At 44.0% G+C, this 14,615-nt stretch overlaps 1 protein-coding gene across 1 annotated transcript in view; it reads left to right on the plus strand.

Moving 5' to 3' along the window:
* LOC137651236 (E3 ubiquitin-protein ligase SHPRH) overlaps positions 1-14,615 on the plus strand; it is a 57,355-nt gene that overhangs the window by 26,561 nt on the left and 16,179 nt on the right. Inside the window, exon 7 of the mRNA XM_068384460.1 lies at positions 3,706-5,286. Coding sequence (XP_068240561.1) covers positions 3,706-5,286 — 1,581 coding nt within the window. The remainder of the gene's footprint in view (positions 1-3,705; positions 5,287-14,615) is intronic.

Genomic DNA, 14,615 nt, shown 5'->3' on the forward strand with positions numbered 1-14,615 from the left:
TACTCAAATAACCACACTGCAACATCTACCACAAGCCGTAGCATCGCTTCGGCTTCACGCCTGGAGACCATCCAGCATCTCCTCACAGAGAGAGGCGTTCTGCAACAAGTTGCGGAGCGGATGTCTCTACACCTGGGAAAATCATCCGCAGGGGTCTACCAGGCAAAGTGAAGAGTCTTCTGTGGTTGTGTCGTGGGAGAGGTACCTCTCCCCTTGATGCCACTATTCCAGCAATAGCGGAGTTATTGTATATCGGCGGGAGGAAATGCGCCTTTCGCTCTCGGCGGTGGAATCCTATCGCTCAGCCTTAAGCCTGGCCTTCAGGCTGAAAGAAATAGACATTTCCTCCTCGCTGGATCTTTCTTCGCTCATACGAAGCTACGAACTTACCTGCCCCCAGTCGGAAGTGAGACCTCCTCCATGGAACATGGTTCGGGCTCTTAGGGCTCTTAAGAGATCTCCTTGCCAACCATTACGCTAGGCTTCTGATCGTCACCGGTCTTGGAAGACGGTACTCCTGCTTGGTCTGGCCTCGGCCAAGCGTGTCAGCGAACTTCATGGTCTCTCATACGACGTCGCCCATTCAAGAGGATAGGTGGAGGTAACGTTCAGGTTCGTCCCCGAGTTGGTTACTAGACTCAAAATCTTGGATTCCCGGACCTTCGGTTCGACTCCTTCAGGATTTCGAGTCCCCGTTCTGTAACAGATGACCCAGACCTTCTCCTACTATGCCCAGTAAGGAGTCAGAGGGGTTATCTTGAAGGACAGCTGCAGTTCGTCCTCACGTGCAAGCCCTGTTTGGGAGCACAGGGAGGACGGAGAGGAGGGTCATCGAGAATGCCTTTTCAGCCTGGATTCAAAGGGTCATCCATCACGCCCTGAATCCAGACCCTCCTCCGTCACGTCGCCTTATAGCACACGATGTCAGAGGCATCGCAATGTCCCTGGTTTTCAAGAGGAACTACTTTGTGACGCAGGTGCTACAAGCTGGAGTCTGGAAGCGTCTAACGACCTTCACAGCCCACTACCTGCAGGACGTGACCCACAGGAGCCTCGATACGTTTTCTATTGGCCCTGTGGTGGCTACACTACAGCTGGTCTAACCTCAGGCTCCTTAATGGACAGGTAGCAGAAGGTGAGGGCATTGTTACCCAGTTTTAGACTGCATGAATGAAAGAAGTATGTCTGGCCCTTACTTCTTTCTTCATCCTCCCCTCTCTTGGGGAAAGCAGCATCCTGGGTTCTCTGCATAGCTGACCTCAAACCTCTGCAGGTAAACCATGCTTCCTTGTGTTCCTAGTATTAAGTTAATACTGTCGCATCCCCCATACCCTGACGAGGTGGTATTGGGAACGTCCTAGCCTAGAATTCCAGCTAAAGGACTTCAGGTCGACTTCCTAGGACAAGTCACACTTCTTCCCTCCACACACAAGCTTATGTAGGCCGCACGTTTCTTGCGTAGCAAGAAACTTGTGAGGTGCAGGGACTCTTTTTCTCGAGTGCTGCTCACTCCGATTCTGAGTTCCCGGGTAAGCCAAAGCCAGTAAGGCTGGGGACTTTCCACCCTACCTAAGGGTGAGTCACCCTATGGAAATAGCGTGGTTTGTATTTCGGTTACGGAACAAATGACAAATTCGGAGATAATTTGTATTTTTCCTAACCATATAAACCTTAGCTATTTACACATATTTGCCCGCCAGCCCTGTCCCCCAAGGCAAGTCCTACCTCTAAGTGAAGTAAAGCAGTTCACCGGTGTGTGGAGGGGGAGGGGTAGCTAGCTACCACTCCCCTACCCCCTTGCTAACTAGCGCGGGGGTAATAAACCCTTGTTAAAATTCTAATGGCTCGTCATTTCAGCTACGCCGAAAGTAAACCCTATGTAAATAGCTAAGGTTTGTATGGTTAGGAAAAATACAAATTACCTCTGAATTTGTCATTTTCCTAGTTGCAATGACTACAGCCAAAAGGGTAGGAGAGTTACAAGCCATCAGCAAGAAGGTGGGCTTTAATGGAGACAATGCAGTTTGCTCCCTCCAGCTGGGCTTTCTTGCGAAAAACGAGAATCCTTCTCGACCTTGGCCTAAATCTTTTACCATCCCAGGGTTATCTCACTTAGTTGGACGGGAGAAGGAGAGAGGCCTTTGTCCAGTGAGAGCTCTGAAATTTTATCTGCACACGTCCAAAAACCTGAGAGGACCAGCAGACAACCTTTGGTGCTCAGTTAAAAAGCCCTCTTTGCCGTTGTCAAAGAATGCCCTAGCTTTTTTCATCAAGGATCTGATAAGGGAAGCTCACCAGAATTGTGAGGAAAGAAGTTTCCCCATCCTTAAGGTAAAACCACATGAGGTTAGAGCTATTGCAACTTCTATGGCTTACAAGCACAATAACTCAATGAAGTCAATTCTGGAGACTACTTTCTGGCGAAGTAAATCAATCTTCGCAGACTGTTATCTCAAAGATGTCCAGACCCAGTATGAGGGTTGCTGTTCCCTGGGTCCGTACGTTATCTCGGGCGTCGTAGTTGGAGAAGGGTCTACTGCCTCTTCCCTATAACCTTTTTTATATATACCCTTGCCTGTTTCTTGTACTTGTGTTCACAGGTTGTCTGTGAAGGTTGTTGTAGCCTTCCACAGTCTGGTATGCAAGTCAAGTTAGTTTTTATATGGTGTGTGTTTTTAATTTTGGAGTAGGTGGTCAGAATCATTATCCATGACTATGCCAGGTTAGCAAGGTTGGAGGTCTAGCCACGCTAAGGTCGAGGACCTTGTGGCAGCCCCACAGAGACTTTTACAGCCCCCTGGGTGGATCTCTGAGTCTCTTAAGGAATGCAGGCGAAATGAGGCAGGATAACTTTGAAGCCAGCTTCCTTATCAGGTAAGAACCAGATTATTGGTACTACTAATTGTAGCTATTAACAATTATACGAATTCCCGATGGGATGAGGTTTTCTACCCGCCACCAATGGTGTCAATCAGCTATATATATGTAACTACCAGGGAAGTTACATATTTAGAAATGGTATTTTTACTATAAAATTAATTTTTAAATATACTTACCTGGTAGTTACATATATAAAAGGGCCCTTCCTCCTCCCCTCTGAAAACAGGGGCATGGAATTTCTGAGGAATGTTCGGAATGGTTCCAGTTACCTATGAGAGATGGTGCTCATGTATGACCACCTATTGTCATGGCGGCGATTGCCGTGAAATTTGAATTTCTGCCGTGCGCGCGACGAAACGCGGGATTTAAGCTATATATATGTAACTACCAGGTAAGTGTATTTAAAAATTAATTTTATAATAAAAATACCATTTTGACAATTATTTCATACAAGTAGAAATTATTAGTCATGGTTTTCCACTATGAAGTTATTTGCGAAAAAGGTTCTCTCTTTCTCTCTTAAATACTTTGAAGATAGTGTTGCCTAAGATTATTGTTGGCAGAAATTAAGGCTTTTGGTCATTTATCTTACCAGTGTCTTGGGATCCCTCGTCATGTACATTGTTGTTGTTCTGTTATACATGAATTTACTTTTGATATTGTTCAAGTTGTGATTAGTAATTTGAGGTATTGATTATACACCTTTCAAGTCACAAACATAAAAATTTCTAATTTCTTCCAACCATAGGCAGTTGCCTTTGGATTTGCTAAATTAGTAGGAACCTTAAAATTGTTTGGTAAATGAATATTTTCTCTTATTTACAGGTTGTCAAAGGCCAATTTCTGTCAATGCATAAGAAGACAATGACTATGGAGATGCTACTTGAAAACCTTATTAAGAAAACTAAGGTAGAATCAGAAGATGCACATCGTCTTCTAGTAGGAGCAATGAACGGTCTTGCTGGAATTCACATAATCAATGAGGAGTGGAAAGAAGCTGTGGACATGTATCGTCAGGTTTTGCGTTCAGTAGAAGATCATTCTAGCATCAAAACAGACTCTCTTCAAAGGCTTCACACAATTCATAATTTAGCAGAAATCTTGGAAGCCAATCATGAGGGCATACATCCTACTCTTCGAGATAGCACACTAAGGGAAGAGGCAGCAGCTCTCAGAAAGAGGTACTTACAGCAGTACCCTGAAAAAGCTGCTGCATCTCACTCAGAGTGTCTTATTAACACACAATCTGTGAAAGCTCTGGAAGAAAATTACAACTCCAGTATAAGTTGGTGGTTAGCGGCTTTGGAGTCGTTCGATGCTGAGTTTGTTCGAGAAGTGCGAGATGAACTGCTTTCTCCTTACTCTAGGTTTGAAGAACATAAGTGCATCCTGTATCCAGTAGAATCAAAAATCCACTTGCAGAGAGTTTTAAACAATGAAATGAAGAAAATGAAGCAACAAAGGGATGATATGATTAAAGGAATTATGAACCTACAGGCATTGGATCCAACCTCGCTTTTAGAAGGAGCCATTGATTGTCACTTGCGACCATCAGAAAATGAACCTCCCCAGTGTCTCGTCTGTGCTACGCACGAACTCTTTGAGGATTACGAAGAGACACTTTTTTCCATGAAGGAGCTAAAGCACAGTCGAACAACTGGGGTATCCAAAGAGACGGAAGATATAAAAGATAAGGCTCAGGTGGTTCTTTTTACTCGCAAGGGAAATTGGGGTCAGAGTGAAACTGAGAGAATCCTGAAGTATTTGCAGATAAGATGTCTAGGGAAGGTTGATGAAGAGATATACGAAGACTCCCAAACACACATGCAAATTTTAGATGCCATGAAGAAGGAGTTCAAGAATTACCGAATTCTGTGGCGTTCCGTCTTTGATTGTGTTTCTGCAATGGACGAGGTTAATATGGCAACTATTCGCTTGCGGTTACGATTCCCAGATGAAGAAGTACCTCAACAGAAAAAGAACAAGAAATGTAATGAAGCAGAATTGGAAAAGCAGATGGAAGCAATCAGATATATTATAGAGCCTGGAGAGGTTGATCAAATGCAACTAAAACTCAAGTCTGACAAAATAGTTTCAGAGAATAGCCTGAGAGTGAAATTAGGTCAGCTACTTTACCTACAGAATCTTGCAAAGACTGATTTTGGTAAAGACGGTGGCAAGAATCCGGACCCTTGCCCTATATGTCAAGGCGATTTAGGTGAAAAATGGGCTGTACTTCTATGTGGTCATTGTTACTGCATGGAATGTATTCGGAGTTTAAGCAATCGGGGCTTCAATGGAATTGATAGGAGTGCAGTCAAATGTCCAATATGTCGTCAGCCCACGAGAACCAGAGAAATCTGCCACGTTGATGTTAAGGCAAAGCAAGAGGAAGAGGAATTCAAGGTTTGTTTGTTTTATTGCTGTTGTATTTTATAGAAGTATTTTACATATGACAGTCAAAACATCTTAACTCATTAGTTTGTTTAAACTACTCAATAATGATCATAATGAGTGGATATTATTTTTGATACTGTATATGATTATCTTTTGCTTGTTAAAGTTATGTAAGATTATGATATGGGAATATATCAGTTTAATCAAAATAATTTAAGTCAGCTGTAAAATTGACCCAAAAAAGGTAATTTAATTAGACTACCAAGTTGAAATACTAAATTCTCATCGGGCTGCCAATTATAAGGGAATTTAATTGTTTTACTAAAGGTTGGGCCTTTTTCGGTTATTTTGTTTGAAGTTCAGGTTACTGTTGAATGTAGTTTGAGACTATTTGACATGAATTCAAACTTCTGAAAGCTGATAGTTACAATAAAAAAAAAAAAAAAAAAAAAAAATGGCATTATAGGGGCTTTAGTTTATGAGAAAGTTATAGTTCTTCATTGCATTGGTTTAGTTACAATTGCCCCATCTCATGTCACTCATGTGGAACACTTTTTGCATTGGCAGCCCATCAGAAAAATTTTATTTAGATAGGGAAAGTGCATTGTTTCAAATATGCTCTATTTATATTTACTTATATAGGAACATCAGAGTAAATGTTCTTAGAGTGAATTTTTTTTTGACATGCCCAAAGGTTTGGTGTTTAAAGGTTTCTTTGTTCCGTAACCGAAATACAAACCACGCTATTTACATAGGGTATTACTTTCAGCGTAGCTGAAATGACGAGCCATTAGATTTTAAGGAGGGTTAAACTACCCCCGCGCTAGTTAACAAGGGGGTAGGGGAGGGGTAGCTAGCTACCCCTCCCCCCCACACACTGGTGAGCTGCCTCTTCACTTTTGACTCGGACGATGAACAGACGTCTCTGTCCCGTCCTCGCATGACAGCCATTAAGGTTTTGTCTTTACTTAATTACTTACTTTTCTTATAGTTAATATATATGTAAACATTCTTATGTTTATGTATATATTTGAGTATAGAAATACAGTAAGTTTCCTTTTCAGTGTTTGTGCTGTGTGTGTGTGTAGGAAGTCCACTCTTTTGTACGACAACATCTCCGTGTGGTCCCAGTCCCCCACGGTGACATTTCATGGGTCGCGATCTCTCCCTTGGTCCTTCGGTCTCCCTTCGGCGGGCGCCGTGGGGAATCGTCATCGCTGGACTTTATTTATTAATCTGTTTCTCCGCTGTTCCTCCTTCCCACGGGGAACTTGGTCTATCAGCGTAGGGAACATGGGAGTTTAGTTTGACTACGGTCTCTCTCTCTCTCCTTGAGGTCGTTCACCCTTTTTATTACTACTACGTATTACGGTAGCTTCCTTCCCGTTGCGGGTTGAGTTGCTCCCATTTTATTTTGTCTCAATTATTTTTAATCAAATCTAATTGTATTTGTTAACTTCAGCTTTTTTGTAGAACGCTTCCCTTCGGGGTTCATTCGTTCCTACTATTAGTGGAAATTTTTAGATGAATTACATAATTATAATTGTTATAATTCTGTTTTGTTACAGTTCTCCGCCTTCCCCCCCTTCCTCGTGAGTGTCAGTGGGGGAGGAGGGCGCATTCCTGGTGCGTAATTCTTATGTTCTTTTCCCTCGGGGTTCCTCTTCGGAGTTCCCCTGGGGGAATAAATGTTAACTAATTATTTTATTTTCATAGTTAGCTATCTAGTTTTTCGTTTGCCTAATGTGCCAATGAAGCAGAGCTGTCCTGTTGGGTCCTGGGGAGTCTGCTATTGCCGCCTCCTCTACGACTTTGTCATGGGCATGTTCCCTTCTCCTAGAAGTTCTCCCGTGACAACTGTCAGCTCCTTAGTTCATTTAAAACGCTCAGGAGGTTCGCCTCCATGGGTGGGTAACTTCCCTTCCGAGGGAGGTTCCCTTCCCAGGTATGAGTTTTTTCCCCTTCGGAAGGGGGGGCCAACTTCTCTTACCTTAACAATCGGGCGGTTGCTCTTGGTGCTGAGCGACCGCTTTTATAACCATGCTCTAGGGACTGAGCGGTTGCAAGGCCGGACCATGGAATTCGTGCGATTATGCTCTTGGTGATGAGCGATCGCACTTGCAGCTATGCTCAAGGGGCTGGGCAGCTGCAGGAGCTCCTCTTCGGAGAGTTTCTCTTTATGGTCAGCTTGCTGATCCAACGGTCCTAGGGGGCGCCTTCATCAGTTCTTCTGGTCTCTTCTACGAAATGTTCTCCTCTTTCGTTCGCGAGAAGGACACTCATAGAGACTCCTCTTCGGAGGACTCCCCTGCTGTTGTTGCTGAAGGCTCAGTTCCCCCCTCCGAACTTCCTTCGAGGGGGCAGCTGAATCCAACGGTCTCTCCTTCGAGTGTCTCTCCCCATCGTGGGAGTTCACTAACAGAGATTCCTCATCGGAGGACTGATGATGGTGCTCCTGTCCGTGGTCGTCTTCATCTTCAGCCGCAGAGGATCCTCCTCGACGAGAACAGCCCGTTACAGCTGCTTCGCTAGACCTTTCGGCAGATCGTTCGCGATCTCCGACACCTGCCAGACTTTCTTGTCTTCCATCTCCGTTCCTGGACGCAGAGGCACAGTGGGCGCCACTCCACCCCGTTTTCCGACGGGCACCGGTCCCTTCGGGGCTAAGGGCTTATCTCACAATGTGAGTAAGTCCCTTAGTGCCAGGTTTTTCTACCTGTGCAACCTCGTTCTCCTGCGCGCTCGCGCACATTAGTTCGCAAATACTCTCCTGCTGGGGACCAGTCTTCTGCTGAATCAACACTCCAGAGATCTCCGGTAGCCGAGTCTCACCGTAGATCTCCTAATCGCCACTCTTCTGGGACCTTCTGTGCGGCTACGCGCCTTGTGCACCAACGGTCTCCTGAACGCCAACGTTCGCCCTCGCGCCCATGATCTCCGGATCTGGGCCCAAGCAGGGAGATTATTTCTTCACTGAACTCCACGTTCACCTGCTCGCCAGCGCGCATCTGCGCCCCCTATCCTGATGTGCGCAATACGCGCCAACTTTCGCCCATGCGCCCATGATCTTCGGATCTGGGCGCAGGGAAGGAGTTTATTCCTTTGCCTCCTCGCCGACGATCTCTCTGGTTCTGCACCCTCGCTGATATCGTCTGGCCGCGCATATCTTCTGGCCACGCAACTACGTGCCTACGGTCTCCCGGTTCCTGCCTCGTCGCGCGCAGTTTAAGAAGTTCCTACACTGGCGCACAGGCGCTCACAGGTTCTTCTGGACTCGCAGCTGTGTTTCGATCTCTCCAGCACCACAGGTGTCCACCAGAATGTTCACCCTGTTATCTTCATGACCACACAGGAGCGGCATGCGTCTCCTTCGCTTTCTGGATGACTGGCTAACCCAGGTAGTCTCGGAATCGACCCTTCTTTGACACCGAGACAAGCTTCTGGGACTTGTCCAAGATCTAGGGGTCATGGTAATTCTCGAGAAGTCTTCTCTGCTTCCATCTCAACAACTGGGATATCTAGGCATGATATTAGACTCCAATCTCCAAACCTTCCCATCAGATGACAAGATAGCAAGGCTAAGGAGAGTCGCAGAACCTTTCCTCGGACGAGGAGAGCTTCCAGCCCAATCTTGGTTACGCCTCCTAGGTCTCCTTTCCTCCTTGGCCAGGCTAATTCCAACGGCCGCCTCAGGATGAGATCCCTGCATTGGTGGCCCCAGTCCCGGTGGAATCAAGATAACGATTCCCCGGACATTCTGGTCCCTTTTGAGACCTGCGGAACGAATGGACCTGCAGTGGTAGTTGACCTACGGAAACCTTTGCAAGGGAATGGATCTTCTCGTTCTTCCCCCGCATTTGATGCTGTTCTCGGACTCGTCAAAACAAGGGGGGGTGGGGGCCACGTTCTGAATCAGGCCTATGGTCAGAACCAGAGGGGTACCTCCACATCAATCTGCTAGGAATGAAGGCTGTATTTTGGCCCTTCAACACTTCCAACAGACCCTGGCGAGTCACTCCGTGAACGACAACTCCATGGTAGTGGCTTTTTTCAAGAAGCAGGGAGGTACCTTTTCATAACAGCTTTCTCATCTTGCAGCAGAGATACTGAGATGACCCGAAGTCCACTCAATACCCTATCGGCTCGCTTCATTCCGGGCAAAGGAATGTGCTCTCCGACAGTCTGAGCAGGGTCTCACAGATTGAAAGTACCGAGTGGTCTTTGGCCCCCCCTGGTAGCCAACAAGTCCTGACCTTGTGGACTTGTTTGCGACAGCCTTGAATTTCAAGCTGCCGCTGTATTACTCCCAGTCCCAGACCCCAAGGCACTCTAGCAAGATGCCTTCCTGCAACGGTGGGACAACATCGACGTCTACGTCTTCCCACCATTCTGTCTGTTGAGAAGGGGGCTCAACAAGACCAGACTAACGGTCAACCTGTCGATGACTCTGATAGCTCCGCTGCGGCATCATGCAGAGTGGTTCCCGGAACTTCTGCATTTCCTGACGGAACTCCTGAGAGAGCTTCCTCCACGACACGAGCTACTCAAACAACCACACTGTAACATCTACCACAAGCCGTAGCATCGCTTCGGCTTCACGCCTGGAGACCATCCAGCATCTTCTCACAGAGAGAGGCGTTCCGCAACAAGTTGCGGAGCAGATGTCTCGACACCTGCGAAAGTCATCCGCAGGGGTCTACCAGGCGAAGTGAAGAGTCTTCTGTGGTTGGTGTCGTGGGAGAGGTACCTCTCCCCTTGATGCCACTATTCCAGCAATAGCGGAGTTATTGTATATCGGCGGGAGGAAATGCGCCTTTCGCTCTCGTCGGTGGAAGCCTATCTCTCAGCCTTAAGTCTGGCCTTCAGACTGAAAGGAATAGACATTTCCTCCTCGCTGGATCTTTCTTCGCTCATACGAAACTACGAACTTACCTGCCCCCAGTCGGAAGTGAGACCTCCTCCATGGAACATGGTTCGGGCTCTTAGGGCTCTTAAGAGATCTCCTTGCGAACCAGTACGCCAGGCTTCTGATCGTCACCGGTCTTGGAAGACGGTGCTCCTGCTCGCTCTGGCCTCGGCCAAGCGTGTCAGTGAACTTCATGGTGTCTCGTACGACGTCGCCCATTCAAGAGGATAGGTGGAGGTAACGTTCAGGTTCGTCCCTGAGTTGGTTACTAGACTCAAAATCTTAATGGACAGGTAGCAGAAGGTTGAGGGCATTGTTATCCAGTTTTAGACTGCATGAATGAAAGAAGTATGTCTGGCCCTTACTTCTTTCTGCATCCTCCCCTCTCTTGGGGAAAACAGCATCCTGGGTTCTCTGCATAGCTGACCTCAAACCTCTGCAGGTAAACCATGCTTCCTTGTGTTCCTAATATTAAGGTAATACTGTCGCGTCCCCCATACCCTGACGAGGTGGTATTGGGAACATCCTAGCCTAGAATTCCAGTTAAAGGACTCAGGTCGACTTTCTATTACAAGTCACACTTCTTCCCTCCACACACAAGCTTATGTAGGCCGCACGATTCTTGCGTAACAAGAAACTTGCGAGGTGCAGGGACTCTTTTTCTCGAGTGCTGCTCACTCGGATTCTGAGTCCCTGGGTAAGCCAAAGCCAGTAAGGCTGGGGACTTTCCACCTTACCTGAGGGTAAGTCACCCTATGTAAATAGCGTGGTTTGTATTTCGGTTACGGAACAAATGACAAATTCGGAGATAATTTGTATTTTTCCTAACCATGCAAACCTTAGCTATTTACACACATTTGCCCGCCAGCCCTGTCCCCCCAAGACAAGTCCTACTTCTAAGTGAAGTGAGGCAGCCTACCAGTGTGTGTGTGTGTGTGTGTGTGGGGGGGGGGGATAGCTAGGTACCCCTCCCCTACCCCCGCGCTAGTTCTTCCGCGCTAACTAGTGCGGGGGTAGTTTAACCCTCATTAAAATCCAATGGTTCCTCATTTCAGCTACGCCGAAAGTAATACCCTATGTAAATAGCTAAGGTTTGTATGGTTAGGAAAAATACAGATTATCTCCGAATTGTCATTTTTCAATCAATTTTAGCACCCTATGGTATCAGGTACTAAATCCTTTGGTACTTTCCTGTTATTGCCCCACCACTAATTTCTGATATAACCCCAATACTATTTTTGAGTTTAGGTTAGGTTTGAATTTATCCACCTTCATATTAAATAATTAAAATAACCTAATCTAACCTAAAAAATAGTATTGGGGTTATATCGAAAATTAGTGGTGGGGCAATAACAGGAAAGTACCAATCCTTCAATACACCTTGAATAAGCATATATGGCCATGCCGCATTGAAATGACTGCTTCTCATCTTTGAAAAGGTGGGCATTTGCTATAAGCATTCTCTTCTCTTCCCATGAATATGATGATACTGGTCATTCTCTTCCATATCATTTTCCCTTTTCTTTTTCCTATTTAGTTGAGAGTGTATATTCTTAGGACTCCTTGTACCCATTATGGTCTGGTTTAGATAATAATTTGAAAGAGCTTTAGAGTTCATTGCATGTTCACTGACTGGGAAAGGGTGAATTCTTTCTGCATTACTATTAACTTTATCCGTTACTGACTAGCATACGAATGACCTGTCCACATCTACTGTATTCACTTTACTAGGATTACGGATCTGACATTGAGTTTTCCATCTGTTGGAGATTGCCAAACTTATCTCCATCATGTGAACCTATTTAGTTTAAATGATGTTGGATGCCCTGTAAGCCCTAAGGATGAGTATGTGCATAACTAAGGGGTTTAACTCTGCCTCTGTATTTACTGCAGAGCTGACAGCTTCGGAATTTGTTGTAAGAAGAAGGGAAAATGGTTTGTCATATACAGTACTGTACTGCATTTGAATCACTGAAGCTTTTAAAAGTCCTTGCCTTGTCCACTAATTCTAAATGCTCTTTCACTTTTCCTTTTGTCACAAAGCTGTTCATTTCTGCTGGGTTCTCTCTCATAATGAAGTTCATGGTGTATAAGTAGCAACCAAGGAGGATAAGCAAGCCACATTAAGTGATTATCATTCTTTGAAAAGTGTTTCCCACTTGGATATGAAAATACCAATTAGATCATATAGTGTTTTGAAAAAAAGACAAGAGGCCTAGTTGACCCTTCTTTCAAAAAATAAGAAATCATTATTACTAGCTAAGCTACAGTAGTTGGAAAAGCAGGATGCTATAAGCCCAAGGGCTCCAACATGGAAAATAGGCCAGTGAGAAAAGGAAATGAGGGAACAGATAGAATAGCGTACCCAAGTGTACCTTCAAGCAAGAGAACTCCAACTCAAGACAGGGGAAGACCATGGTACAAAGGCTATGGCCCTACCCAAGACAAGAGAACAATTTTTTAAAATTTTGGAGAGTCCTTATCCTAGAAGAGCTGCTTACCATAGTTAAAGGGTCTCTTCTACCCCTGAACAATTCCAGTGCAGCAGTTAACCCCTTGAGAGAGAGAGAGAGAAGAATTTTTCAGTCATCTTAGTGTTGCCAGGTATATGAGGAAAGAAAATATTCAGAACATGACAATGAAAGAATTAAAATATTTCTTCAAAATAGACAAATCTAATTAAAAACATTTCACTAATATAATAGATTACAAAAAATCTTTAATTTTCTCAAAATATTTTTGTCACCTAATTAAGGAAGGAAGAGAGAGAGAGTGGATAGGTATCATCCTAGTTGGAAAAGCATGATGCTATAAGTCCAAGGGCTCCAACAGGGAAATATTTTCCAGTGAGGAAAGGAAACAAAGAAATAAATATACTACAGAAATAATAAACAATAAAAATGAAATATTTTAAAAACAGTAATAACATTAAATTACGGTAGATCTTCCATAAAAAAAAAGAAAAAGAAAGAGAGGAAGAGAAATAAGATAGAATAGTATGCTCAAGTGTACAGTAGTGAATTTGCAATCGAGAATAGCACCTGGAATTTGAAACGAGTTGAATGTAGTTATAGAAACCCTGTCAATGAAAAGATCTGTGTGATGATGATCCAATGTCGTAGACTTAATCATGCATCGAGTTTTGGTAGGGTTTAACTTGAACCCCATAATTTGCACCATACTCTAATTTTAAGCAAAGCACACTGCCATCCGGACTTCTTGAGTGGAAACTACTTCAGCAACATTAGCGAGTGAAGGGATATTAGGATTCTGCTTCACAATCTATTTGTCAAAAGAGCTATAAGGATTGCGGGAATACAAGGTTTTAGCAACAGAGGGATCTAGAGTAAATAAGAATTCAAGAATCTGTGAGAGGAATTCAACTATGTAAGGTCAGTGAACCATCAGAACCCTTATTGAATGGAACACTATTACCGCTAGACCTGACTTGGAGAAGTCAGTTTAGGACTAGCAACTGGGCAGGTAAATCAGAACACCACCTTTAAGTAAAGTCTCACTGACCTGAAATTTAACAAAAGAAGCTGAATAAGTAAAGAGCTTTTAAAGCTCATCACTGTCAAAACTTGGTTAGTTAAGTGTATATTGTAGAAGGGTGCTGGCAGGTCATTATCGTCATTATCTCCGCTATAAACTACTAGCCAAAATCTTCTCTGAATTTCCCCCTTAACTAAAAGCAAGTTTCATATAAAACTTTTGAACTTGCAATATACTTTTCTATGAGAGGAACAGTGAGGCATTGGCACTTATCACAATGGTTATTTAAATCACAGTTCTGTCCCCATGCAATAATTGCTAACAAATCCAGATTGATTGATAAATTGATTTGAAGTTTTCTGCCATCCTGACATCAAAGGTCATTGACACAGATATCGTTTATTATCAATAAAGAATAAAAGAATATTCAATTAAAACCATGAAAGCAATGATGTCATTCTAAAATTTAAAAAGCTTTCAGAATATGTGCTTCTGAAATAAATCTAAAAATACTGCTAGCATAGTATAACACATCCTGCCTAAGAAATTGGCAAGGATGAACCTGACGTCTCACCTCGAGCTTCAAACAGATATCTGTTTCTAAGAGTGCTAAAAGTGGGGCATTTGGTCAACAAATGCCTCACTGTCAGGGTCAAGAAATCCAGAAGACCACTTAATAAGCAATGAAACTTATCACAATCCTGAAAAAGGAGTGTGTCAAACAATGTGATTGAACGACTGAATAAACAAATACCCCTGTTGTGTCAATGTCACTGCTTTGCTTCTTTCCATTAACTGCTAGTCTCTTATTACTTTACTATAAACAATATTAAGATCAGGAGAGTATAAAAATAAAAATTTTATGATTAGAATTCCATTTTTATCTGTTAAGAGATTCAGCAATCTAGGAAGATGGGATCAATGCAAAGAGTAGCAT

Source organism: Palaemon carinicauda, chromosome 12 (assembly GCF_036898095.1).
Source record: "Palaemon carinicauda isolate YSFRI2023 chromosome 12, ASM3689809v2, whole genome shotgun sequence".
NCBI lineage: Eukaryota > Metazoa > Arthropoda > Malacostraca > Decapoda > Palaemonidae > Palaemon > Palaemon carinicauda.